At 50.5% G+C, this 27357-nt stretch overlaps 4 protein-coding genes across 7 annotated transcripts; 3 read left to right on the plus strand and 1 right to left on the minus strand.

Moving 5' to 3' along the window:
• Positions 1-605: 605 nt before the first annotated feature.
• On the plus strand, positions 606-8518 carry TPP1 (tripeptidyl peptidase 1). Its single transcript, XM_069555166.1, has 13 exons — positions 606-723; positions 837-908; positions 1154-1293; positions 2558-2708; positions 2919-3046; positions 3204-3382; positions 3549-3747; positions 3895-4083; positions 4329-4398; positions 4868-4988; positions 5073-5231; positions 5400-5525; positions 5726-8518. Exons 1-13 carry the CDS (start codon positions 680-682, stop codon positions 5864-5866), a joined length of 1719 nt encoding a protein of 572 aa, XP_069411267.1. The 5' UTR covers positions 606-679; the 3' UTR covers positions 5867-8518.
• An 800-nt stretch (positions 8519-9318) lies between these two features.
• Positions 9319-10792, plus strand: TAF10 (TATA-box binding protein associated factor 10). The gene is made up of 5 exons (XM_069555173.1): positions 9319-9641; positions 9780-9934; positions 10171-10235; positions 10324-10438; positions 10622-10792. Exons 1-5 carry the CDS (start codon positions 9410-9412, stop codon positions 10709-10711), a joined length of 657 nt encoding a protein of 218 aa, XP_069411274.1. The 5' UTR covers positions 9319-9409; the 3' UTR covers positions 10712-10792.
• ILK (integrin linked kinase) lies at positions 10761-18039 on the minus strand. Of its 4 annotated transcripts, none has more exons than XM_069555169.1 (13): positions 17898-18039; positions 17329-17439; positions 13365-13530; positions 13099-13194; positions 12819-12915; positions 12642-12725; positions 12457-12542; positions 12229-12338; positions 11992-12119; positions 11775-11896; positions 11580-11679; positions 11342-11472; positions 10761-11172 (listed from the first exon to the last, which is right to left on the minus strand). In XM_069555169.1, the coding sequence occupies exons 2-13, from the start codon at positions 17415-17417 to the stop codon at positions 11023-11025; spliced, it is 1359 nt and encodes a 452-aa protein (XP_069411270.1). In that variant the 5' UTR covers positions 17418-17439; positions 17898-18039; the 3' UTR covers positions 10761-11022. The 4 variants fall into 4 exon arrangements, with proteins under 4 accessions (XP_069411270.1, XP_069411269.1, XP_069411271.1 ...); XM_069555168.1 differs by having other exon boundaries at positions 17329-17444; positions 17898-18032; XM_069555170.1 differs by having other exon boundaries at positions 17329-17444; positions 17763-17972.
• RRP8 (ribosomal RNA processing 8) lies at positions 18035-26067 on the plus strand. The gene is made up of 7 exons (XM_069555167.1): positions 18035-18311; positions 19466-19835; positions 20062-20515; positions 20606-20735; positions 20865-20971; positions 21056-21152; positions 21380-26067. The coding sequence occupies exons 1-7, from the start codon at positions 18213-18215 to the stop codon at positions 21497-21499; spliced, it is 1377 nt and encodes a 458-aa protein (XP_069411268.1). The 5' UTR covers positions 18035-18212; the 3' UTR covers positions 21500-26067.
• Positions 26068-27357: the final 1290 nt, after the last annotated feature.

The raw sequence follows: 27357 nt of genomic DNA on the forward strand, positions 1-27357 counted from the left end.
GAACCCAAGCCTAGCCTGAGGCTGTCACATCACTCTGCAGTTGACCTTTCCCTCTAACATGGGCAGGAGGCCAGATGAAGGCAGACAGCAGGAGCTTGCTTGTGGCAGCAATCCAGAGAGGAATTGGCTGACTGGGGAGAACTTGGAGATGACCAGCTCTAGGCTTGAGGGTCTTCAAAGAGGTGGGGGTGGATACAAGAGCAGCCAAGTGGTTTGTTTTTTTGTGGGGTCATTATATATACTCTAATATATTCATATATAATAACAGCTCACATTTGTTGAGCTTCTGCCATGTGAGGCTCTCTGAGGGGTTTGTTTGCTTTATCTCTGTAAATTTTCAGTGCAATCTGCTGAGGCAGAGCACTTTTAACCTAACAGTCTCCATATTCTTCATGAAGAAACCAAGGCTGCGAAAAGCTGTGACTTTCCTGATATCATTTATCTTGTAAGGACCTGGATCTCTGGGTCTATGGGCCTCCAGAGCCCCTTTCTTAAGCACCGCCTACACTGAGCTGAGCCTGGGCTCACCCAGTGTTTCACAGTCCACAGAGGGAGCATCTGAGTGGCCGCCCCACGGCTTCTTCAGCATTCAGGACCACCCATTTGAGGGCGGGGCCAGCACGTCACTAGTTCCTAGGCAGAGGTGGTTGTGGACTACAGGGTTCATGTGATCTGTCACATGACAGCAGACGAGAGGAAAGGCAGAATGGGACCTCGATCCTGGTGAGAAACGGGGGGGCTCCGGGAGAAGGGAATCACGCTGGAGGGAGTTTATGTTGGAGGGTGGGAACAGCAACAGTCCAGCTCCTGCTGAAACCCATGTGCTGTCCCTGCAGCCTCCTAGGGCTCTTTGCCCTCTTTGTCACTGGCAAATGCAGTTACAGCCCGGAGCCTGACCAGCAGAGAAGGTGAGTTGACTTAGCACTGACCGCCCCTTCCCCATGGCTTGTCCTGCACCTATTATCCTGGTTCCAGCCTCCCTCACTGGCTTACCAGCTCCTGGTAGCCCCCTCCATAGTTCCCAGGCTCAGTCTGATCATCCATCTCCTGTGATTCAAATCTGCTTTTGAATCTTCCTCCAAATCTAGGTCTAATTCTGAACCTTCCCATCCCCACTTTAATAATGAAGGCTGTGTTACCGTTGACCCTGCAGGCTGCCCCCTGGCTGGGTGTCCCTGGGCCGTGCGGACCCTGAGGAGGAGCTGAGTCTTACATTTGCCCTGAGACAGCAGAACGTGAAGAGACTGTCCGAGCTGCTGCAGGCTGTGTCGGATCCTGGCTCTCCTCACTACGGTGCTTGGCGGGACCGCGGGGCAGGATGTGGGATGCAGTGGAGGGACACGGGGCTGGGCTGAGCATGGGACAGTGCAGGTCATGTCAAGGGCGTGCTCTTAGGGCCTGTGGAGGGGGCGATATAGGACAGATGAATGGCAGTGACCTTCACTGAAGAGTTTCTGAATAAAAAAGTGAATGGGAAGTACTGTCCAAAACTAATTCACATTCTTCCCTCCAAAACTTTCCACCTTTGTTCATCAGGCTAAAAAACAAAGTGGGTATGGTTAAGAGCACAGGCTTGGTGATCAAACCTGAATTTAAATTATGACTCTACTGCTTGCCAGCTGCCAGACAAGTGGGGAAGTGGCATCCAGTACATGTAAATTTAGCTCACTACCTCAGATTTCACCTCCAACCCCTGCTAAATTCACTCTCATTTTCTCCTCCACTCAAACCCTAAAGCTGTCAGTTCCAGCTCTGAAACAGTCCACTCTCTCATCATTCCTTGTTGCCACCAACTCAGCTGATTACTCTCTCACCTGGACTGCTGCCCACCCCACCTCGCTGGTCTGCCATCTCTTCCCCTCCAGTCCACTCCCTTTAAACTTCACAGTCTCCTCCAAGAGTCGGTGCTTTGCTCCAACGGTCAAGCTGGACCGTGTGCTTCCTCCGAGGAAGCCCCTTGTGGTGGGGAAGGAGTGGGAGTGGTAAGCGTGTGAGGGGGCAATCTAAGGTTCACCCAGGAGGTGTGTGCATGATCCATGCAGAACAGTGACTCACCATGTTCAGCTTAAAATCAGTAAGTATGAAGATCTGAGCTAAATTAGATATCATCTTATAACTGGTCGTGAAAGTTTTGAAAACTTTTATTGGAAATAAACTTAAAATGAACTTTTTTTAAAAAAATTCCACTGGCAGTCCAGGGGTTAGGACTCAGTGCTTTCACTGCTGTGGCCTGGATTCTATCACTGGTTGGGGAACTAAGATCCCACAAGCTGTGTGGCACGCCCCCCAACCCCCAAAAGAACATTTTAATCTATTAATCTCATTTGTTTTTCATGATCATGCGGTATTTGCAACCTACTCTCCTTTAGGATAAATCCATATTCCCCCAAGTTGAGCCTACACCTGTATGGCCTGCCTTTTTACTAGAAGCTTCCCACCCATCCCTCAAGCCCCTACTCCAGTTTCCCTAGGATGTCCCAGTGCCTCCTGGTTGAAGTCCAAAACGAGCAATTTGGAAAAGCAATGAATGAAGGCAATTCTACTGAACCCCCTGCAGGCAAGTACCTGACCCTAGAGGATGTGGCTGAACTGGTCCGGCCATCACCACTGACCCTCCACACGGTCCAGAAATGGCTTTTGGCAGCTGGGGCCCGGAACTGCCACTCAGTGACCACACAGGACTTTCTGACTTGCTGGCTGAGTGTCCGGTGAGAGGAGATAATTGCCTCACAGAGGGTATTGATCACCCCATCAGGGAGATTTGTCTCCCTACCAGGGGGAGGGAGCTGAGAGTTTGCAGGTGCTGCGGGTGAAAATGCATGGGAAGATAACAACTAACTACCCGGTGATGCTCAGGCAGCCTCTTCTGCTCTGCTTCATGCTTTCTGACCTGTGTTTTCTGAACTCTTTACCTCCAGACAGGCAGAGCTGCTGCTCCCTGGAGCTGAGTTTCATCACTATGTGGGAGGACCTGCGGAGACCCATGCTGTGAGGTCGCCACATCCCTACCGGCTCCCAAAGGCCTTGGCCCCACATGTGGACTTTGGTAACACCCCGTGGGGCTGGTGGAGGTTGGAAGGGCAGAGCCAGGGATGGGAGAAGTTTAGGTGCCACAGGGGGTGTGAGTGTGGGTGGGATCACAGTGGTAAAATGAGGGTTGGAGTCTAAAAGATCTCTTCCTCAAGCCTGACTCCTCCCCACAGTTGGGGGGCTGCATCGTTTTCCCCCTACATCAACTCTGAGGCAACGCCCTGAGCCACAGGTGCCGGGGACTGTTGGCCTCCACCTGGGAGTGACACCATCCGTGATCCGTAAGCGTTACAACTTGACGGCACAAGATGTGGGCTCTGGCACAACCAACAACAGTCAAGCCTGTGCTCAGGTGAGCCATGCAGGGAGCCTCAGCATCCTTGCAGCCTCTTCAAGGTGCCTGACCAGCCTGGGGCTGACTTTCCGACTCTAATCCTGTGATCTGGAACAGCATCCCCCGACCTGACCCTTGGGGCTGTGTTTTCTGACCCATGAATCTCCTCTGACTCCCTCTGTAGTTCCTGGAGCAGTATTTCCACGATTCAGACCTGGCTGAGTTCATGCGCCTCTTCGGTGGGGACTTTGCACACCAGGCATCCGTAGCCCGTGTGGTCGGACAACAGGGCCGAGGCCGGGCTGGGATTGAGGCCAGCCTTGATGTGGAGTACCTCATGAGTGCTGGTGCCAACATCTCTACCTGGGTCTACAGTAGCCCTGGTACTGCCTAGGGGACTGACTGGTGGGGACAGAATTGTGGGGGAGTAGTGATCTTTGCGCCTTCAAGGGAATTCCATGAGATAGAAGGAGATCCTGATAACTTCCCAAATGATTGCCCTTTTGCCCTCTTCTCCAAAAAATATCCAGGCCGGCATGAGTCACAGGAGCCTTTCCTGCAGTGGCTTCTGCTGCTCAGTAATGAGTCAGCTCTGCCATACGTGCACACCGTGAGCTACGGCGATGACGAGGACTCCCTCAGCAGCACCTACATCCAGCGGGTCAACACTGAGCTCATGAAGGCGGCGGCTCGGGGTCTTACCCTGCTCTTTGCCTCAGGTGACCTCCTACTCTATACTTGGACCCCCCCACCACCCATTGCCCACTCAAGATGAGAACTTTGACCCCACAGTAACTCCTGGACCTGATCTCTAACTCATAATCTGAACTCAACCTAGACCACTGACCTGACCTCAACTCTGACCTCTTGCAGTAATAACATGTAAATTTCCTCTCTGACATCTGAACCTACATTCCAAGCTCTGACCAATGAAACTGAATGCTAAACCTGGTCTCTCTCCCAGGTGACAGTGGGGCCGGGTGTTGGTCTGTCTCTGGCAGACACCAGTTCCGTCCCAGCTTCCCTGCCTCCAGGTAAACACCCAAGCCCACCACTTGTGATTTCATGGTCTAGAACCTTTGCCTTGACCCCACCAGGTGCTCCTGTGGGTCAGCACTCAGTCGTACCTGCTCTGATTGTGATCATGCAGTATTTTCAGTCTCTCCTCTGGTTCCTGCACGCCCCCCCCCCCCCGCCCCCACTTCTTCCCAAAGGTCCCAGGCCCCGAATCTCCTGAGTAGGACAGAGATCCCAGTATTCTGCTTCCTCGGTCCACAGGCATTTTAGTGGGAGATTTGGTGGATGTTTTGTAGGGAGAAGTGTGCACAGTCACCTCAGACCATGCCTTGAGGGCCACAAACCTCTCAGTCTTCCCCGTGTACATACTTCACCAGAGTGCCTTCCCAGTCCCTCCAGCAAGACCCAGGCCACACTCACCCAGCCCTATGCATTTGGGAGGTGTCTTAGAACTGCTACATTCTGAGTGGTGTCTTCTTCCCTCAGTCCCTATGTCACCACGGTGGGAGGAACATCCTTCCAAAACCCTTTCCGAATCACAGATGAGGTTGTTGACTACATCAGTGGTGGCGGCTTCAGCAATGTGTTCCCACAGCCTTCGTACCAGGTATGTGTGTGTTTGTGTTGGTGGAGGAGAGATGGGTGGAATCCTCAGTTCAGCAGATGGTACTTACTCAAGAGTGTCTTTCAGGAGGAAGCTGTAACCCGGTACCTGAGCTCCAGTCCCCACTTGCCACCATCCAGTTACTTCAATGCCAGTGGCCGCGCCTACCCAGACGTGGCTGCACTCTCTGATGGCTACTGGGTGGTCAGCAATCATGTGCCCATTCCATGGGTGTCTGGTACCTCGGTGAGAATCAGTCTGGCTCCAAACCTCCACCCAGCGAATACCCCTACCTTCCAACCCCAAGACCTTGCACCCAGAACCCCTGACTCCTCAGAGACCTCCTACCCATCCCTCCCAAAAAATCCAACCACTATGAATCCCTAACCTCTACTTGCACGCTCACCCTTGCAGGCCTCTACTCCAGTGTTTGGGGGACTCCTATCCCTGATAAATGAACACAGAATCCTCAGAGGGCTACCCCCTCTAGGTTTTCTCAACCCAAGGCTCTACCAGCAGCGTGGGGCAGGACTCTTTGATGTGAGTATGGAAGGAAGGGTTGTGGCCATTTTCATATGAAATAACAACGTTCATACTCCTAAGAGTATGTTGAGTGCTGAGATGAACTTGAGGGCAATTCTGATGGGGTGGGATAGCCTCTGGGATTTGTGAATACAGGGTAAGGGGCTATAGTCTGTTAATATCAGCAGGTCCAGATCTGATGCCCACCCTCTCCCTAGGTAACCCGTGGCTGCCATGAGTCCTGTCTGAATGAAGAGGTGGAGGGTCAAGGTTTCTGCTCTGGCCCTGGCTGGGATCCTGTGACAGGCTGGGGAACACCCAACTTCCCAGCTCTGCTGAAGACACTAATGAACCCTTGACCCTCTCCTGCTAGAAGGGTTGGCCTGTCCTCTGCCCCACAGCAGGTGGCTGGGTCCCTTATTCTGCAGTGTTGGAGGCCCTGCTGAACCCTCAACCGTTGACTGCCACAAACAGCTTATCTCCCTAACCCAGAAATGCTGTGAGCTTGACTTGACTCCCAACCCTACCTGTTCCATCATACTCAGGTCCCCCTGCCCCAGGTTCCTCAACAGGTGCCATAACCAGCACTATTTGGGAGGATCCCCTGCATACAACCACTCTCACCCCCACCCCCCAGGGCCCCCTGCTCCGTTTCTTTTCTTTTCAACCAGGCTTTTCCAATGTGTTTTCTACACTGTGTACACTATTTCACTGCATCCTCATTCCTCAATTCATTGCCATGAGACCTCTACTCTTACTGTTTTACTCTTTCCTTCCCCCTAAGAAATACTCCCAACCTTTGCTTTGTGAGCTCTCTGTCATAGAAGCCTACTGCCTCTTTTTTCTTAGCTTCCAGGGCTTAACTTCTTCTCTGACCACTCCCTCTTCCTCCTTCATTCCCTTTTCCCTCCTTCTCTTTCTCTGCTTCCTCATTAAACGTTGTTGTATTTTGTTGCTCTATCCTTTTGTAAAATTTTATAACTCTTGGTTTTTATTTTATCAAAGTATATGGGCACATTGTCAAATACTTCTTTAAGTCTTACTGCTAAAAAATAGCCACGCCTTATATATCTACCCCCATTTCCTGCTACTTGAGGCAATCATTTCAACTGTTTCTGATGATTCTTTAGTGTGTGCTAAGTCGCTTCAGTCGTGTCCAACTCTTTGTCACCCCATGGACTGTAGCCTGCCAGGCTCCTTTGTCTTTGGGGTTCTCCAGGCAAGAATTCTGGAGTGGGTTGCCAGGCCCTCCTCCAGGGGATCTCCCTGACCCAGGGATGGAACCTGCATCTCTTAAATCTCCTGCATTGGCAGGCATGTTTTCCACCACTAGTTTATCTCTAAATAACATGCTTATGTTGCTGTTTATTGATTTCCCCCTGCCCAATTATAGCCATTACTGACTTCCTATTAGCTTGTGATCATTCTTCTTCCTTGTCCCAATCACTCAAAATCCGCACCACCCATTCTTTTGTCCTCTCGATACAATTCTATTTTTGTCTGAGCTGCATACAGGATTTGCATTGGTACAACTGTGTAAATGCTAATCATACCTAATCCATGTAGTATCCTTGCTCTATCCTTTGTCTTTTGCTCTTCTCACTTGACTCATTGTCCACTGAAACAAATCAATGACTGGCATCCACAGCCATCACCATCTCACTAAATCGGACTTTCCATCCTACAGGGATTGATACCTCAAAAGCAAGATGTGTAATTCTCAATAGTTCATCTCCGTTCTTCCCAATCCCAAACTGTTCTCTTTTCTTATTTATAAATAACACTATGCTTGACACTTCCAACTGAGCCAGAAACCTAAAGTATCATCCAAGTTTCCCATTTCCTTCACCTCCTCCCATCATCTCCTTGTCAACAAGTCCTACTGACTCTATCTCTTAAATACATCTTTATCAACCCAAAAGTTCTTCCAATTATATTTCCAAAGTGTATCTTGAATTCATCTACTTCTCTCCAGCTCCACTGCTACTACATGAGCTGTGAGCCATATTCCCGCTCCTCTGAATTGAGGCCCTTGCAAGAAGTGCCCTTACATCCTGCCTTTCCCTAAACCATCTACCAGTTCTTTATTCACTAAGTTGTGTCTGACTCTTTTGCAACCCCATGGACTATAACCCACCAGGCTCCTCTGTCCATGGGACTTCCCAGGCAAGAATACAGAGTGGATTGCCACTTCCTTCTCCAGGGTTCTTCCTGACCCAGGGATGGAACATGGGTATCTTGCATTGGCAGACATGTTCTTTACCACTGAGCCACAAGGGAAGCCCCAAAACCAACTATCAGAGCAAATCTCATGAGGTCATCTACTTAATTAAGAGCCTTCAAAGATTACTGGATATAGGTCAAGCTTTTTATCATGACTTACAAACCTATCTCTTTACTTGCTATTTGTTTCCAAGTAACAAATTGTTTACCCTTCCCGGTCTCCCCACACTCCCCTCCATGCACTTTCATTCACTGTTGCTCAAGATATTCTTTGCCCTAACATTACCCCTGGCTTCCTGTGCCTGGCTGAGGTCCAGAATTCTTTCAAAACTCAGCTCACCTCTTGTGAATCTTTTGGCTCCCTGAAGCTAGTTGATGTGGGTATGACAGAAAAGTCCTAGATTCTTGGTTCTGATATAGACTAAAGAGAGGCTGGGGGAAGTAAGTTCAACTCTTGGAGACTTTTTCCTCATCTGTTAAGTGAGGATATTGATACCTGCCTCTAATATTCAGGAAATCATTAAGTGGAATAAACTTAATGGAATGCCTAACACACAGATGTAGGCAGCAACTATTAGTTCCCTTCCTCCCTTGCACTGCACACCCTGTGTCTACCTCCAGTATTTTAACTCCCATATATTGGTGAAATGGCAAGTTTAACTGTTAATGCCTCCCTTTGCAAGACCACTGGTGCCCGGAGGAGTAGAACCTTCTCCTACTTGACTCTGTATTTGCAGACCCTAGCTCAGGACTGACAAAAATAAATTTTTGCTGTGTTGAAAACCCCACTCTTTCACTAGCCGTGATTTTACATAAATTGTTTATTAAGACTGAAAGACAGCCATCCCTCTGTATCCTCGGGTTCTCCATCCACAGATTCACCCAACCGTGAACTGAAGATATATATATTTTTTAATTCCAATTATAAAAGACGAAACTTGAATTTACCATGCACCAGTAAACTATTCACATCGCATTGGATATTATAAGCAATCTAGAGATTATATAGAGTATACAGTGCAAATACTATGCCATTTCATATAACGGACTTGAGCATCCACGGATTTTGGTATACATGGGTTGGGGACGGGAGTCGGGGGAGTCCCGGAACCAATCCTACCAACCCTTCACCACCTATACGGACGGTGGACTGTACCTCTCTCCCCATCTGCAGCAGCACTGTGTCAGCTGTCCGGTTACCTTCACTTTGGGCAGCTGGCGGGGAAAGAGGCTATTCAACTCCACTACAAACCCTTAAAAGGCTGGATAAAGGAACTTAGAAAAGATGCAGACACGCAGGCGACCAACAGTAGAGAGGTGTCGGGGCGATGAGCCTCAAAGCAAGGATTTTAGACGTCAGGCTGGGTGAGGGGGCCTCAAGCCCATAGAAGAGAATCCTCGACATTGAGGGGTTCCCATCCCAGCGGATCCACACTGGAGAACCGCGGGTCCGGACGCGAAATGTCCGCGCCAGCCCAGTTCCGCAACACTTGGTCTCCGCCCTCCCGCCTTTGTCAGGTAGCGGCTGGATGGGCGGGGAATAAAGGAAGGAGGCCTAAGGGAGGAGCGAACGTGGCGTGGGAGGAACGAGTCGTGGGGCGCGTGACGTCACCCCTGGTGTGTGCGTAAGGTGAACGGAAGCGGAAGCGGCTCTGTTCGCCGCCTCTCCCACCGGCCCGATGAGCTGCAGCGGCTCCGGCGCGGACCCCGAGGCGGCGCCGGCCTCCGCCGCCTCGGCCCCGGGCCCGGCGCCCGCGGTCTCGGCCCCCGCCGCGCTGCCCGCCGGCACCGCCGCGGAGAACAAGGCCAGCCCCGCGGGGACGTCAGGGGGGCCTGGGGCTGGAGCCGCGGCAGGGGGCACTGGAGCCGTGGCGGCGCGGGCCGGGGAGCCTGCCGAGCGGCGCGGGGCGGGTGAGGGCCGGGACGGGTGAGGGCGAGGGCCGCGCTTTGGGCTGGGCCCAGCGGCGGGTGAGGGCAGAGGGTAAGACACACCTAGCGGAACCCTCGAGCCTCCCACCTCCGTGTCTCAGTTTGCTGGTTTTCCTCCAGCTCCAGTGACGACCGGCGGCGCGGCGCCCCCGGAGGGGGCCATGTCTAACGGGGTTTACGTGCTGCCAAGCGCGGCCAACGGAGAGGTGAAGCCAGTGGTGTCCAGCACGCCTCTAGTGGACTTCCTGATGCAGCTGGAGGATTACACGCCTACGGTGGGCTTCCCGCCTGAACAAGGCTAATGACTCGCTGTCACGCCAGCTTCTGCCACACCATCTGGATTTGCAGCATCCTCTTGTGTTTCTCTTCCTAGCTTTTGTGATTTTTCCCTTCTGCCCACCCAAACTGGGAGCTTCCTGATAGCCAGGCCTGCCCTCCATTTCCCTTACCCCGACTCTCAGCCCCGCTGTACACAGGGCTAACGCTTACAGTCGTCTAATTGATTTCTCAGATCCCTGATGCAGTGACTGGTTACTACCTGAACCGTGCTGGCTTTGAGGCCTCCGACCCACGCATGTGAGTAAACTCTGGGCAGGTTAGAGTGTTGGGTGTTTGTGTGGAGTTTATTGTCTGTGCTCTTCTCATACCATTTTTTTCTCTCCAGAATTCGGCTCATCTCCCTAGCTGCCCAGAAATTCATCTCAGATATTGCCAACGATGCCCTACAGCACTGCAAAATGAAGGGCACAGCCTCTGGCAGCTCCCGAAGCAAGAGCAAGGTGTGAGGGGAGGCTCATTGATTCAGTAATTACTTCCTACAGCAGCAGAGGCTTAAAGTATCCTGAAACCCCTTTGAGGGAAATTAAGCCTTAGGGGAGGTGAAAGACCTACTCAGGGTCACCTGCCTGGGATTGAAATCTGGAATTCCTGTGTTCAGCTGGTGCTCTTCCCTCTTCCCTCAGGACCGCAAGTACACTCTAACCATGGAGGACTTGACCCCTGCCCTCAGCGAGTATGGCATCAATGTGAAGAAGCCGCACTACTTCACCTGAGCCACCCAGTCTAAATGTACTTGTCTGTTCTCTTGTCCCCACACCAGCCTGTTTTCATAATAAACTTTATTGTGACAGGCAGGGCTGATCCCTCCCATGCTGGGAGACACCGTGTGGCAAGTGACAAAGCTTTGAGCCCATTCCCTTTTGGGGCCACAGTGGTAGGGATGGGGGCAGGGGATGGGCCCCATGGCTGGGGTAGTACCATGACTAGTGGCAGGGGAGGCAACCAGAGGCCTACTGCTTTGGGGAGGTGCACTCCCCTAACCGTGTCCTGACACCTCTGGAGTTCAGATAAGGACTTTCCAGCTCTACTTGTCCTGCATCTTCTCCAGGATAGGCACGATCATGTCAAACTTGGGCCGCTTAGCAGGGTCTTCATTCATGCAGATCTTCATGAGTTTACAAACGTGGGGGGAAATGCCTGGTGGGATGGTAGGCCGAAGGCCTTCCAATGCCACCTGCAAACACAAGGAAAAACAAGGTGAGTCTCAGAACTTGAGTCTCATGTTGGGAGAGACGTCTAGCCCTCAGGACAGGATTCTGTGTATTTGAATCAATGTGGCAGGAGCCCAGCCCCACTACAATTATTGTCACTACCACCACAAGTATATCCAGTTATGCTCTCACCTTCATTCCAATTTCCATGTTGGAGAGGTCAGCAAAGGGTACCTCCCGTGTCACCAGTTCCCACAGAAGCACTGCAAAACTCCACATATCTGCTGAGCGTCTGTTTGTGTCTTCAGGCTTCTTTTGCAGAGCTAGAGGGATAGGACTTATCTGTTCCAGCTGCTTGTCCTGTCTGTGTTCCCTTCCATTACTACTGAGCTGCCCCTTCTCTGCCTCACATCATAATGCCATCACTCACCTTCAGGAGCCACCCAGGCAGGTGCATACATGCGCCCGGGGCACTGGAAGGAGAACTTGACGTCGGCCATACTGATTCGAGCAGTCATGTCCTCATCAATCTGAGGAAGAGAAGATAGTTGTGTGGAAGGAGGTAAGTCCTATTCTAGGGAAAGGACCTCTGGGGCTTGGGCTGGGAGTGAAGTTGTGATCTCACCATTACACTACGGCTGTTGAGTGCATGTCGTGGGATGAGGGGCTCTAGTGTGTGTAGGAAGGCCATGCCCCTTGCCATGTCCAATGCAAACTTCACAGCCTGGCTCTGGTCCACAACGAAATCTAAGTGAAAAGGCAGGAGTTAAATCATTTGGAGAGGCTCACAGACTTTCCTTCCCCACACCCTGCTGCAGTGAGATTTGGCACTCCCTACTCACTGGTGCCTTCATGTAGCACATTGTACAGGGATCCGTATGGCATCCAGTGTGTGATGAGGGTTGGGTGAGGAGCAGGTGGAGACTGACAGGCACCAAGCACTGGGAGCACATTGGGATGTGAGAAAATCCTGGAAGAGGGAGAGAATGCCCCTGGCTGAGATCCAGCATAAAAGATCTCCCTCTGGGTGCTGACAGGGCTCCTTGAAATCAAGGCTTCCAGTTTAGGCCTTGCCCCACCTGAGCCGGGGACACTCCTCATTGAAGTCCCTGCTCTTCCTTGTACTCCAGTCTCGAACCTTTAGCATCTTCACGACAATGTCATTGCCCTGCCAGCGGCCCTTCCATAGCTGAGGGACAGATAAGGGTTAGAAGGCTTTAACTAAGGCCACTGTTTTCTTGCCCACTAACTGGAGGAGAGACTTAAAACAGGTGCACAACAGGTAATATGGTGGGGTGGGGAGTTACCTCTCCAGAGTGATTCTCGTTGAGCTTCGCCAGGAAGTTGAGCTGTTTGAAGTCAATGCCGGAGTGTTTGTTCAGAGTCCCATTTCCTGAGAGTGTGGGCAGGTCAGGCACCCAGCTTCCCTCTTTCCCAGCCCCAGGAGTCCAGGACTATTCTCTCACCACCCCTCCCCTCACAGCTGACTCACGGGGCCGAGTGCGGGTAGTCCCCTTCCAGAATGTGTCCTTGTATGGAATACGGTTGAGATTCTGGCCCATCTTCTCTGCCCGCTCTGGGGAAGAAAGACAAAGTCTTGACCTCAGCTGTTGTGTGGAAAGAGACAGGCTAGGACAAGACGAGGACACGGCGGTGGGTGGGGACAGACCTCGGAGCAGCTCTCTCAGGGGTGCCTTGGCTTTGTCCACAGGCATCTCTCCATACTTGTTACAGATGCTGACAAGGGCCCCATTCGCCACAAGGTCCTGGAATTAAGAGATGGCTGTGATGAGGGCATTCCCAACTAAGCATGAGTGCAGATGCAGTACAAACCTTGTGAATGTTGCACACGGGACAGTACTCACAGGATGGGTTGAGGGTTCCAGAGTCTCCCACTCAAGCTCAAACTTCTTCCCACCCATCCCAGAGTTCAGGGCCTGAGTACTCACCTCTGCCACCTGATCTTGGCCCCAGAAACAGGCATAGTGCAGGGGCACATTCCCATGCTCATTCACCGCATTGATGTCAGCTTTGTACTGTAGCAGCTGGTGCCCATAGCCAAATAGAAAGAGGTAGAAGGTACAGTCAGTCCCAAATGAGAGAAGTGTACTAAGGCATGCAAGGAAGGAGGGAGATGAGTACACATACTTTGTACGTTATGTTATAATGCCTGTGTCTTACTTCCAGGCATGTGCATCAAGGGGTTCATACATACCTTCTGTACAATATCACGGTGCCCATGACTGGCTGCCAGGTGCAGAGGGGTATCATCCCCACGGTTCATCACATTGATTCGTGCCCCCCGCATGATCAGCATCTCAACCACAGCAGATCGGCCTTCTCGGCAGGCCCAGTGCAAGGGGGAGAAGCCATGATCATCCCTATGAGGAAGGCGCAAGGGTCATTGATTTGGAAGTGGGATGGGGGCAAAGGCTTTGACACAGGAAAAACTTTAATATTCTCTCTGCATACTCTTCCCTGGGAAGCCTTACCTCTAGAACTTTGATTCTCATTCATGCCAGCAACTCCCAAAGCTGTCCAGTCCAGACCTTCCCAAGTTTCAAACCCAACCAACCACTACCTGAAATCCCAACAATTCCATATGATTCACTGTTTTCATCTCCCTCTAGCCTTTCTTCCCAGGCACCTTCTATCATTAAATGGTAACATTCTTCATCTGGTTTCCTCTGCACCCCTTTGGCAACATCTGTTGGTTCTTTTCTGTTTTCACCATATCTTGTACACTGCCTTACTACATAGGTACTTGTCACACTGGATTGTAAAAATCTGTTAAATGGGCTGTCTTGTCTATTAGACTAAGCTTTTTGAGAATTGACAGCAGCTGTTCAGTGCATGTTAATAGGAAGGAAGGGAAGCTTTGAGAAGAAAAGCCACAGTTTATGGAAGAGGAAGCAAGTTTACTGATTGGTTTTGGTTCTGATACTGAAATTAGAATCTAAAAAGGGAATGGAATTAAAATGATGGTTTGGAGGGGTTTATAATGAAAAGGAGAAATGCTTTGGGTAAGTCATTCATGAGGCAGATACCGCCACATAAGACAGGATTCTTAAGCAATCCTAGGTACAGAAAACAAGAAAATGAGAATGACTTAATTAGAAAGCTGTACCTAACTTTTTTCTTTTCCCAAGAACTTCTCTATTTTATAAAGTTAAATGTATAAAAAACAACAACAACAAAACCACAATTGGGTGGAAACTAGGCCTGCCTGACAGCCTGGGGCCATAAAAGGAAATTCCCTCCAGTCCTGGGCTGCAGATCCAAGGGGCGGAGCTAAGGGGGCGGTCCGTGGTCTGGGCCGTCAGCCTCCGGATGCCTTACTGCTGCGGTCACTTCCCGTGTGGGGGCTCTAGGCGGGGCCTGGAGCTGATCAGGGGTATGGTCACCCCAGGCAATCCAGATGTCCTCAAAGCCAAAATGGGTGGTGGGTGTGACCTTTAACTTACTGATTTCCCTCTACAGCTGCCCTCATCTGTTCACAAAGATAGCCAAAAGCTTTTCTGGGAGGTATTCCCTCCCTCTTCCTAAAGCAATCACCACCCCTTACTTATCAGTCAGTTTTGCATCCCAGTTCTTTAATTTGTGCCCCAGTTTATCAGCCTCTGGCGGTCTGTGGCCCCAGAGAAGGCCAGAGCCTGACAGCAAAAGTATGGGCACAAGGGTTCTGCCCACTGCCATGCTCCGGTCACCTCAGAGCCTGAACTTTAATCCCAAAGCGACCAGCAGGAAATTGACCCTTATTTAATATCCACCATATACCCAGTTGGGGCCCCGAAGCCTTTCCACTCATACCTGCACCACTTTCACTAATACCACTCTTTGATGCCAGCTTCATTGGAAAAAGTTACCTAACCTTTATGATGCCACCAACAAAATAGTAGCTGTGTTCTCTGTCTTTATCAGAGCACCGTTTGAAGAATTATATGAAAAATGGAACGAGTGTGAATTATAGAGAAATAGCGTAGAGTCTAATGGGGACCCATAAAGCCTGGATGAAAGTGACAGGTGATCCTTAACTCTCAAACCTAAAATCTATTTTCTCCTCACTTTAAAAAAATTCTACGATCCTGAATCAGCATCACTACTGCTTTTCTTGCCTTCCTGTCTCAGCCAACCTTAAAGAACTTGTCTACATTCACTTTCTCTACTTCACATTCAACCTGCCCGGGAGACCACTGCCTTGAGGACAAGCATTATGCCTGATTCTGGACTTCTAGCACCCAGTGCGTGTTCAGTATAGTTCCTTAAATGAAGGAACCAAGTATAGTCTGGTTTTTTTCACTTGTTTTCCTCTGAAACGGCTCTCACAGAGATCATTAAATACATAAATAATTGTAAATTCAATGGTTACACTTTAGTGCTCAAGTTCTTTGACCTCTTAGCAATCTAGAGTACCACTGACCACTCCTTTCATTGAAACATTCACTTCTTTAAGCCTACTCCAGTACTTTTGCCTGGAAAGTCCCATGGATGGAGGAGCCTGGTGGGCTGCAGTCCATAGGGTCGCTAAGAGTCGGACACGACTGAGCGACTTCACTTTCACTTTTCACTTTCATGCGTTGGAGAAGGAAATGGCAACCCACTCCAGTGTTCTTGCCTGGAGAATCCCAGGGACGGGGGAGCCTAGTGAGCTGGTGTCTGTGGGGTCGCACAGAGTCGGACACGACTGAAGCGACTTAGCAGCAGCAGCATATTTTCCTGTTTGGTCTTCTAGGTTTCGGAACCGGTTTCATATCCACCTCTTCAGGTGCCATCTACATGCTGTGTGTGTGTGTCTGTGTGTGCATGCGTGTACATGCTTAGTCGTGTCTGACTTTGCAACCCCATGGACCAGCCTTCCAGGCTCCTCTGTCCATGGGATTTCTCAGGCAAGAATACTGGAGTGGGTTGCCATTTCCTACTCCAGAGGATCTTCCAGACCCAGGGGTTGAACCCGCATCTCCTGCCAGCTCCTGCCCTGGCAAGTAGATTCTTTACTGCTGAGCCATCTGGGAAGCCCATCTTCAAGCTGCTGCTGCTGCTGCTGCTGCTAAGTCGCTTCAGTCATGTCCGACTCTGTGCGACCCCATAGACACCAGCTCACCAGGCTCCCCCGTCCCTGGGATTCTCCAGGCAAGAACACTGGAGTGGGTTGCCATTTCCTTCTCCAATGCATGAAAGTGAAAAGTGAAAGTGAAGTCGCTCAGTCGTGTCCGACTCTTAGCGACCCCATGCACTGCAGCCTACCAGGCTCCTCCGTCCATGGGATTTTCCAAGCGAGAGTACTGGAGTGGGGTGCCATTGCCTTCTCCAGTCATGCTAATATCGCCCAAATCTTTGTCTCCAAGTCAGATCTCTCCTGAAATCCAGCAGCCCACTCCACATCCACTTTATTGTCACTTAAATGTGTGCAGAGTGGAACTCACCACCCTTCAGCCTTGTCCTTCTCAATAAAAGGAACCACTATCTACCCAAGCCAGAACCCTGATCATTGTCTTTGACCTCACTTTCCACACCAAGTCTCACCAATTCTTTATCCAAAAGATCTCAGGAATTTGATCACTTTTTTCTTTTTTGCCTGTCCCAATTCTAGTCTAAGCCATCACCACTTGAGATGGACTAGGCAGTTAGTTGCCTCTCTTCACATCACCACTTGCTCTTCATAAAGCATCCAAGATGACACTTAACAAATGGACAATCTCATCGTACCATTACATGGCTCTAAACCCTTGCCCTTGCAATAAAAAATTATTATAGCCTAAATACTCTTGCATGATCTGACTGACCCTTGCAGACCTTTCCAGTCTTAACTTCTGTCATTCTGCACTTGTGCTTAGAGCTTTAGCCCACAGAAGCCCAGCGGTTTTCTCTCCTCTAGCCATATGGAGCTCCGGACAGTTTCTGGCACTCTCTGCTCCGTGTCTTGCCCCCTAGCTTTTGCCCATGAGGTTCACTGAAGTTAGAATACTCTGCAGATTCTGCCTGTAAATTCTTATTCAGTCAAGATTCAGCTCAAACAACAGCTTCCGGTGTGGAGACCCTCTGCCCCGCTGACAGGCTGTGTTTAATCCTCATCACACTGAATAGGAAAGTAAGCCGCCCGCACCAGAAGTGAGCACCCCACAGAGCGGAGAGGAGCATGTCTTTGCCCTTCCTCTCGCCCCCCAGCCACCCCAGCTCACCCCTGGTTGAGGTCGTTCTCCGTGTTGTCCAGCCACAGGCGGACCGCAACCGCGTTGCCCTCCCGGCACTGAGTGAAAATGTCGTCCATAGCAGCGTCCCGGCAGAGTCCCCTAGACTGGGAAAGTGTGGGAACTGTAGAAGGATCTTTGGGGGGGGGTGAGCCCCAGGCTTTGTCCCCTACAGGAGAGAAGTGTGGTGTTGGGCTGGGGGTCTGGGCTCTGCGTCCCCAGCTACTGGATGTCTGTAAGGAGTTAGGGAGGCAGCGGAATGGTCCTGGACTGTGTCCCTTGAGCGCGAGGGAAAGGCGGATCGGGCGAAGTAGGCGTTGATGAAGAGGTCGTGTCTTCCGAAGGGATGTCACGAGAGCAAGCACAGAGACCCTACACGCGAACAGAGCTGGGGGGTGGGGGTGGGGAGTTTAGGCGCCGTATACCCTGGAGGAGGCGATCGGAGGTCCTTGCCGGGGATGGCCCTCGTTCCCGACTCGGAACCGAGTAGGTGGAGGGAGGGGTGACCGCCTGGTAGAGCTCGAGCCTTGGGGAGGGGGCACGGGTGCCCCCACACTCACCGGGACTCGGGCTAGAGGAGCCTTCTCCGGGGAACTCCCGTCCGGCCGCGCCCGCCGCCCGGCCCCGCCCCTGGCCCTCTCAGGCCAGCGCGGGCCTCCTTCTCCCGGCCCCTCCCTCCCGCCTTCCTTGCCCTTCTAGCCCACCAGTGTCTAAACTCGATGGTTTTCGGCACTGCGCCGGCTGCTCTAGCCACTTCAGCTCTCACTCTTTGGTTTCCTGCCCTGTTCCGGCGTCTCTGAGCTGTCTGATTCTTAGAGACGTGGTCTGCACGTGGAGAAGCGGGTGGATCCCGCAACCTTGCGCTCCCCAGCCCCATGTTCGAGGAGCCGGAGTGGGCCGAGGAGGCCCCTGTAGTCGCGGACCTCGGGTCTGTAGCCTTAGGGCTTCGGCCCACGGCAACCTCTCAAATCAAGGTGAGTGGCCCTGCAGGAGTACTCAGAACAGACTGCTGGATTCCGGAGCTGGGGCGCGCCGCGTGTGTAATTAGGGGGAGGGGGGCCGCTTGCAGCCTCCCCAAATCCGGAACTTCCAAAAGAAAGTGACGTTGGAACTGAGAGAGAATTGGTGAGTAGAAGTTAGTGAAGCAAAGAGGGTTTCTTGGAAGGAAAGGCATGTGGAGAGACCCGGGTCAAGGGAGCATGACACAGAATGAGAGGCAGTGTGGTAGAAATTGGAGGGCTACGTTAGAATATTTGCACGTTAAAGATAGAAGCCAATGGAGTGTTTTAGCAGGGGGATGATTTCTTCAGATTTGCGTTTTGAAAATGTCACTGGTTGCCGTGTGGAGATTGAAAAGAGCAAAACTGAATGGCAACGAGGGCTGTCAGTGCCGCTGTTCAAAGGGAGCTGGAGCTGAGGGAGTACTGAGAGTCTCCAGGATGAGGGATCCGTCCAGTGGGACTTCAGTCCAGAACGGCCTCCCAGACAGTAGTCCTCCTTTAAGCCTCTGCCGATGTGAGGGCTGCTGCACTTGCTCAGGCTCTTTCTGTCCTTCAGTCAGCCTGTGACATGAAATCTGCCTGCTTTATTCTCTCCTCTTCAACCCCTCGACCCACTGCTGTAATCCCCGCCACTGGCCTCTGTCTGCAGCTTGTCTCTTTCAGTGTTTTTTTTTTTTTTCTTTCGGTTCTTTACACTGCAACTGGAGGCATCTTTAATACACACATGTGTGATCATGTCACTCTTATTTTCAAAAATCTTCCTACTTTTTATAAAAAGGTATTAGCTAGAGGTAGAAACCTGAGATTGAGAGTTGGAACTCCCGGTCACTAGCCTCGGTCCTGTAGCTCGTGGCCTTACAGTATTTCTCTGGGAACCCCATCACCTCATCTATCCAATGAAGAAAGTGAGGTGGGTGGTTTCTCTGCTCTCCAGCCTCCCAAAGGTTGGGATGGCAGTTTTGAAAGTTCTTCAGGCCCTGACAGTCTTCGTGTTAGGCTAGGTAAGTTGATTGAGAATAATCCAGATGCCTCGTTACAGCATCTGAGTGAGGTCCCCATCTCTCTTCTTACTCCCTAGGCCCCATCCATTCTCCTCACCCCTGCATTCATCCCTTGTTTTCCCCCAGGGCGCCAACCGCCGCCAGCTCTTGGCCACATTACAGGCCCTGGAGGTAGCATCTGTTCCCCAGCAGCCCCCTAGCCTGCCTGGCAGTGACTCTGAGGAGGAGGAGGAGGTAGTGGAAACAAAGAAGAAACGCACGAAAAAGGGCTTGTTTGCTGGTGCATCTAGTGAAGTAGAGGAGAAAAGGAAGAAGAAACGTCACAAACAGGGCCCACCTAGCAGTGACTCCAAGGAAGGGGAAGTGGAAAGGAAGAAGTGCCACAAAGGGGTTCTTCTTGGCAGTGACCTGGCAGAAGAAGAGAAAAAAAGGAGGAAATGCCAGAAACAGATCCCTTCAAATCTTGCCCAGCCCCTGGACAGTGTTGACCAAACAGGTAGTATTTGTGGGATGATGAGGGCTGGGGGTGTGGGATTCAGCTGACCCTACCTATAACAGAGTTCCTCTGCCACCAGTAGGTATGGAGTTAGGGAATAAGAAGTACTTTCCCATAGACCACAGTTTCTGTCTTAGGAACAGGGGTATGGCCAGGGTGACATGCTAAGCCTCTGAATTCAGGGTATCTTGCTCCCCAGTATGCCTTTCTATCTCTCTTTCTTCAGATTCTAAAGCTTGGAATTCTAGTGCTACAAGTGATCTCACCAAGCCAACCTGTGAGACCCCTTCCTCTAATCCTCCCCATACGTTGAGTCGCAAGCAATGGCGGAACCGGCAGAAGAACAAGCGTAGACAGAAGAACAAGTTTCGGCCATCTCAGCCACCAGAGCAGGCCCCAGCCCCAGCCTCTGCAGAGGAGGCAGAGGTGCCTTCTGCCCCCAGTCCAGACAGCCATGGAGCCCGGGCAGAGGCTCTTCGAGCCCGCATGGCCCAGCGTCTGGATGGTGCCCGGTTCCGCTACCTCAATGAACAGCTGTACTCAGGGCCCAGCAGTGCTGCGCAGCGCCTCTTCCAGGAAGACCCTGAGGCCTTTCTCCTCTACCACCGTGGCTTCCAGAACCAAGTCAAGAAGTGGCCACTGCAGCCGGTAGACCGCATCGCCAGGGATCTTCGCCAGCGGTTAGTGAAAATCGGGCGCTGTGAAAAGCTAGGCGTGTCAGTCCCAGGCTCAGACCAGACCAGTGAGCTCTTCCTCCCTTCCATTCCCAGGCCTGCGTCCCTAGTGGTAGCTGACTTTGGCTGTGGGGACTGCCGCCTGGCTTCAAGTATCCGGAACCGTGTACACTGCTTTGACTTGGCCTCTCTGGACCCCCGGGTCACTGTGTGTGACATGGCCCAGGTAAGCCCCTCTCTCCTTCCATGAAATGCGCTCTGCCCACCCTGCATCCTTGTGTCTACTCCTAGCGTTCAGTGCTGGCTTTCTCCTTCCTATAATGTGTGCTTAGTACAACCTTCTCACTCTCCACAGGTGCCTCTGGAGGATGAATCTATAGATGTGGCTGTGTTCTGCCTTTCACTGATGGGAACCAACATCAGAGACTTCCTGGAGGAGGCAAATCGAGTGCTGAAGCCAGGGTAGGTGTTCCCAGGACACAGCTGCATGACTGTGTGCACATGCGCGTGTCGGTGTACTTACCCAGAACTTTCCGTCCTTCTCAGGGGTCTCCTGAAAGTGGCTGAGGTCAGCAGCCGCTTTGAAGATGTTCGGACTTTTCTGGGGGCTGTCACCAAACTGGGCTTCAAGGTCATCTCCAAGGTGAGGGCCCCAGGAAGTCTGTCCTATTTTTGTCATATAGGTGGCCCTTCAGGCTAATAATGGTGTTCAGGAAGGAGGTCATTGTCAGACAGAGATGTTTGCTCCTTGAAGGCTTGAGTAGTGGGAGAGAGCTGGGAAGCTTTCTGAGCAGGGGTGGGGCCTGGACAGAGGTGATTTGAAGAGCTGGGGTGAGGACTTAGAGCTCACTGGGTCTTTTCTGTCCCTAGGATCTGACCAACAGCCACTTCTTCTTGTTTGACTTTGAAAAGACCGGGCCCCCTCGGGTAGGGCCCAAGACTCAGCTCTCAGGCCTGAAGCTTCAGCCTTGTCTCTACAAGCGCAGGTGACCTTTGGAGCCCCCCTTGAACGGGGCGGCAAATCTTAAACTCCAGACTCAGTACTCTGAAGACTGTATCCAGCCAGACTGTGACCCAGGGCCTGGTACCACCCTTACTCCATCTCAAGAACAAAATGTAATGAAACTCGGCTCAACCCTGCTGTGATGAAGGCTTCTTGGTTCTAGAAAGCATAAAGTCGTTAGGGCTAGCTAAAGAGTAAGGAGTTCACTGTGAGAACACAGGAGTATGTGGGAATTACGGATCCCCTCAGTGTCATGGAAACTACATGGTTTGGAATTCAAGGCATCCCTGGGTTTGGTGTCTGTTTCCATCTCTCAAGAGCCATATAAGCTTTCTGTCCTAGCAGCTCCACTCTCTGTTCTGATTTTCCTGTCTGCACACCAGATCCCTCTGCTCACTCAAAGCTTTTACAGCTTTGGTCTGCCCGGGCCTTTAAGGCCACAGATCCTTAAGGCCCAAAGCCTTCTTGGCTCTAGAGCAGCTTGGCTCTAGAGTAAGTGCAGCAGCCCTCGCATCAGCAGAGGCACCTTGGCTGTAGTCCACCAACATCATCTGGACGTCTCGGTCAAGATGGTTTGATTGTCCCTGTACTGAGGACTTTTTTCCCCTGACTGTCACCTCCATCTTTGGAGCTGAATGGCCCTAACCCTCCTAGCATCTGTTGTTCTGTCGGGCCCTGGTGTTTGGCTGGCTGAGAGCACAGATATTGGAATCAGGTAGGCCTGCCATTGACTGCCAAGAGCCTTTTACTCTTTGAATGTCTTGCTACTTGTTTGGTAAATGATAGAATTACTGACTCATAGGATTGTTGTATGGGTTAATGAGGAAATCGGTAGCCAAGGCTGGGCACATAGGAGGTGCTCAGTAACTGTTGCTGCGGCTGTTGTGTGTTGCAAGCCTTTACTGTTTCTAAAGACCTTCCCTAAGCAGGATTAGGGGTTGAAGAGTAAAGGATGAATTTGTTGATTGAGGAAGACTCTGGGAGAGCTCAAGATAGGCCTTTCAACAGCCTTATTTTATAAGATTTTTAGAGATTCTTAATAGATTTTGAGCAGTTCTTTGAGTGAGGTGATGTGGGAGCTGGGTCTCTATAAATCACAACTGATTGATGCCATTTGGAGTGGGGATTGGCAGAAGACTGTGTCTGTTGTTTCTGCCTTGCAGTGGGCCCAGATCAGCACATACTAGGCCAAACTATGGGCAGAGAAGACTAGTTCTGGGAGAAGATGACTGGGATGACAAGTCCTTGGCCTCTTCCAAAAGGCATCTGCCATGGGCCCAGGTATGAAGATACAGTCTGTTCTGCCTATTTCTAAGGGCTCCCCTGCTGGCTCAGACGGTAAAGACTTATTTCCAAGAACAAGACCTTAGAGGAACCACTGGCACACAGGTTCCAGGACTCTGCACCAGTTGAGTACCTCCAGTAAGGGGGTGTTTTGAGACAGGTTGTACAGGCCAGAGGGCGTGTTTGGAGGCTGGGCTGTGAACCATCCAGCAGACACTGTTCAGTACCTCTGCACACGCTTCTTGCTGCCGAATACTCATCTGACCAGCAGAGTCTTACTCATCCTTCCAGACAGCCTAGTTGTTTCCTACTCCATTACTCCCAAAGCAGAACTACTTTCTTCGTCTGCATTCTCAGAGCACTACAGGAAGAGATCAACTGCCACATTTAAGTACTGTGTGACGATTGTTTTGTGCATTAGGCTGCAGTCTTCTCAGCTCATATTTATCTTTGTGTTTCCAGAGCTGGTCACTTGAGATCCATCTAAGGAGGTGATAAAGATGACAGGGTTTGTGGACCATTAAGAAGCAGGGGTGTTGCAGGAACCCAGGTTTGGCCAGATGATGAGGTCACTAGTGACAGTGCAAGGAGTGGGCAGGTGGGAGAACTTCAGCTGGGAGGACTGGTGGGACATTGAGGCTTGGTGAGAGAAAGGAATTCTGAAGCAGATGTTGGGTTTCTGGCTTAAGCAACTAGTTGCGCTGGTGACGCCATTCAAAATGTTGGGATTTTGGTACCTAGATGATCATTTGGAAGCGGGACATAAACTCAGCAGCCAGGGGAGGTAATTCAGATCATCGTAATAGATAAGATAACCAGAGTAAGATAACGAGAAGAGAAAATGGCTTGGAAGAGAACTCTGAGGAGCACTTAATGGATAGGTAAAGGAAAATGAACCAGTAAAGGTGACAAGAGAAGGTGGGGCCAGAGATGGAGTAAAACCAGGAGAGTGGATTTCTTAATGTGGAAGGAATGGGAAGGTTTTAGGCTGTTGGATGCTTTGAAAGGTCTGTTAAAATGAGAGAAAGGTCAGATTTTGGCAGGGAGAGGATTTCTGCTTAATGTTGAGGGGTTTGAATTTATAGTGGTATTGTTCATGAATGTATAGTTACACCAGTCGGCCCAATGGTGTGGTTATCTCTGCCTGCTCAGGAATCTAGGTGTAACTGTAGGAAAAATGAGTACTAAGGGATCATCCAGAGTTGAAACCTTACCACACAATTGAAATGAAATCTAGCAAAGGAGTTTCAGACCATTCACAAGTTAGTGATGTCTATGCTGGGCCATGGAACTTTGTAGAACAACTGAGTGGAGCGAAGACAGGAGTAGGTAGTTTCACTGGGGGTAATTAAAAAAGTAACCTGGGAAGATGGGGGGCTGTGGTCAGAAACTGGAATGTCTGAATAGTTCATACTGGAAGCACAGCAGACGCAGGCAGTGGACAAGTTTAAGAGTTATAGGAGTGAGTAGTAGTTATAGGAGTGAGTATAGTAGTTATAGGAGTGAGTGCCTGAGAGGAGTGCACGGGAGGTTGCGTGGAGATTGATTATTGCATGGAGGGCTCAGGTATTGGGAGTGGGTCTGCATGGGCTTTGAAGTTCTCCAAGAAGATGATAGAAGTTAGCATGGAACAGTGCCAATGTCTTGAAGAAGGGGCAGATTCAGGAAATCTGCAGACAGAGTAGGAGAGGCCGGATAGCACAAATTCAGAAGGACAGAGGGTCACACAGCCGACTAGAGAGACTTCCATTAATGATGTGAGGCTGGTGAGTGCCGGGCAGCCAAGACGATACCCTGACAGTTGTCTCCAACTTACCAGGATTCTCTGGGGATTACAGGGGAAACATCTGTTGCAGCAGCTTCATGGGGTGGGAACCTCTTGGGATCATGGGAGGCAAGCTGTAAAGTCTAAGGACATCTGCCTCATTATAGAACATACATCAACTTTTTACAGTGTCATATCCCTGTTTCCTCCCAGGTGTTATGTATATTCCTAGATCTTGATTAGTTTTTCCTGTTTGTTATCATGCTCAACAGGACAGCTGGGGTCTGCCTTCCTCCCTCTTTTGCTTTCCTTCCCTTACTTAAAATTTGGATTCTTTCTTTGCCTGTTCTGGCTCCAGCCACCTGAATAAACATCTTTCTGGGTCTGACTCAGGCCCCCAACTTCCCCTATCTCAGGCCAGCCTCCACCTGCTTTTCCATCAGTTCTGAAAGCAGGACTTCTGAGTGTGGGTCATCACTGCTCCATTATCAGCTTCAGGACCATCTCTCGTTCAAGCCCGGGCTTCAGTGTCTGATATTGAGAGCCTAGACTGAAGAAAGAACAGTGTATACTCCCTTAAGAAAAAGCAGCATACCAGCTGTTTAAGGAACAATGAGATCAGTTTAAGGTACAATTTGAGAATAGGATGAAGGAGTGGCAGTTATAGTAAGAGGTAAATGGGAGTGGGAGAGAGTCTAACTGGAGACTCCACTGGGAGCATTCAGGAAGCTTGAGGTGTTTATTTCTAAAGCCAAGAAATGATACACCTGGAGTCTGACTCCTGCCCTGGAAATGCAGAGGGCGAGCAGAGGCTCACTTTCGGTGGTGGAGCCCGGGGTGTGCTGCTGCTTTCGCATTGGTCTGTGTTCTAGAATTTGCTGAAGTGAACCATGCAGGAGGGTATCCTGTGCACCTTGTAGCAGGGAAAGCATCGGGTGGTCTAGAGTGCTGTCCAGCATTGAAGAGGTAAGGAAGCACAGAGAGGTTAGGAGTGTGCCATCTGGACTAAGGAGGGAACTGTAGGGTACTACCCAGAAAAAAGCTGCACCCACCAGGGTAAAGGGGACTGCAGAAAAAGGACAGCAGGATGCCCCCTTTCAATCTGTGAGGCCCATGGGACCCAGAACTATCCAACTGGGCAAAAGCTGTCTTATCCCCTTCCTTCTCTGCAGTTGGGCCCAGAGCAGTCAGCAGCTATTAGGTGCAGAGGAGGTGAAAAGAGCAGAGAGCCTAGAGATCATCTGTTCTCCAGTGCAGGCTTCTTGACTTTAGTGGGATAGAGCTGAGGGGTGAAAACAGCTAAAGCCAGAAGAGGTGCAGATTATTTATTGTTACATAGGATTAGATGTTGTAATCACTTGAGATTGGGTTTGTATCTTATACTGATCCTAAGAATCTGTGAACTGAGAATGAGCCGTAAGTCACAGGCTTGCCACAGCTTTTCTCTGAAAGAAAAAAGGTCGGAGGGGTGGTGAGAGACAAGAATAAAGTTGGATTTGGATAGCAGTCTGTGCTCATGCTTCCTCAGCATCCGTTTTAGAGGTTGACTACCCCTGCAGTCACTGGTGTGCTCCAGCTTTTGTTCTTGTAACACAGTCCTAAGGGAACACAGTCCCCAAAGAAACAACATGATCTTGGCGGAGACACAGCTCAGCTCTAGTCACTCAGCCACTTACATAATTGCACAAAGCCCTTCACAGATTTTCACAGAGACCTCTAGGTTGTCCTCCATCCCCGGTGACTTCCCAGCTGGCCACCTGGTTCTGACTAGTATAGTCACCACATTACCAGTCCAGCTGCTTCCACTCCTGTTCCCAGAGCAGTTCATTTGCCGCACAGCCAAGTTGAGCCTTTTTAGAATGTAAGTCAGATATGTCACTGCTCTGCTTACTCTGAGAACGAAAGGCAGACTCCTTTCCAGGGCCTAAGTGATCTTGCCCAGGCCTCCCTCTCCAACTGCATCTTAATCCACTCCTTCCACATGAAAAACTCTAGCTGCATGGGCTTTCTTTTTATTCGTCAAGCGTTCCAAGCCATTTCTACTTCTGGGTCTTTATAATTGCCACTTCGTCTTCCCAGGGCACTTTTCCCTGGTGAGTTCATTTTCATCTTCCAGATCTTCACACTAGCATCATGTATTCCGTAAGAAACAGGCTAGATCTCACCAGGATGTCCTTTTCCTGGACGCATAGTTAAATTACATTTCCCAGCTCCTTGCCTCAAGGTGAGGCTGTGTGCATAGTCCTTCCCAGTGGAAAGTAAGTAGAAGTGATGTTTCGCTACCAGACAGGGCAGTTAAAGAGTGGATGAACCTTCTCTGTATTCTCCACCCCTTCATCTGCCTTTCAAGGTAACCTTGAAGCAGGTGTTTTGAAGATGGAGTCAGAGAATAGACCTCTGGATGATTGAGCCCCGGCTTAGAGGAAAATTGCTTGACCAAGAACATCCACATTGGTTTTACAAAGGATAACCTCTTTTGCATTAATTGAGTGAGTTTGGGGACTGTTACAGTCGTTAGCATTATATACCCTGGCTAATATATCTTCTCTGGACATCCTGTCCACCTTAGTCTTGATCACAAAACAAGGAAACCTGTGTTTCCTTCAGGGTACTTCAGACATTTAATTATTTTACCAGATGCCAGTTTACACTATCCCTTGTCCTATGAATTGAACTCCTAATTGGGGAAAAAATGCTCACATGAGGAAATTGAGAGAATTATTGTATCAGTTACATTTTGATTGTGAGCACACACACACACACACACACACACCCGCGCCAAAAAAAAAAATCCTC

Source organism: Ovis canadensis, chromosome 15, assembly GCF_042477335.2.
Source record: "Ovis canadensis isolate MfBH-ARS-UI-01 breed Bighorn chromosome 15, ARS-UI_OviCan_v2, whole genome shotgun sequence".
Classification (NCBI taxonomy): domain Eukaryota; kingdom Metazoa; phylum Chordata; class Mammalia; order Artiodactyla; family Bovidae; genus Ovis; species Ovis canadensis.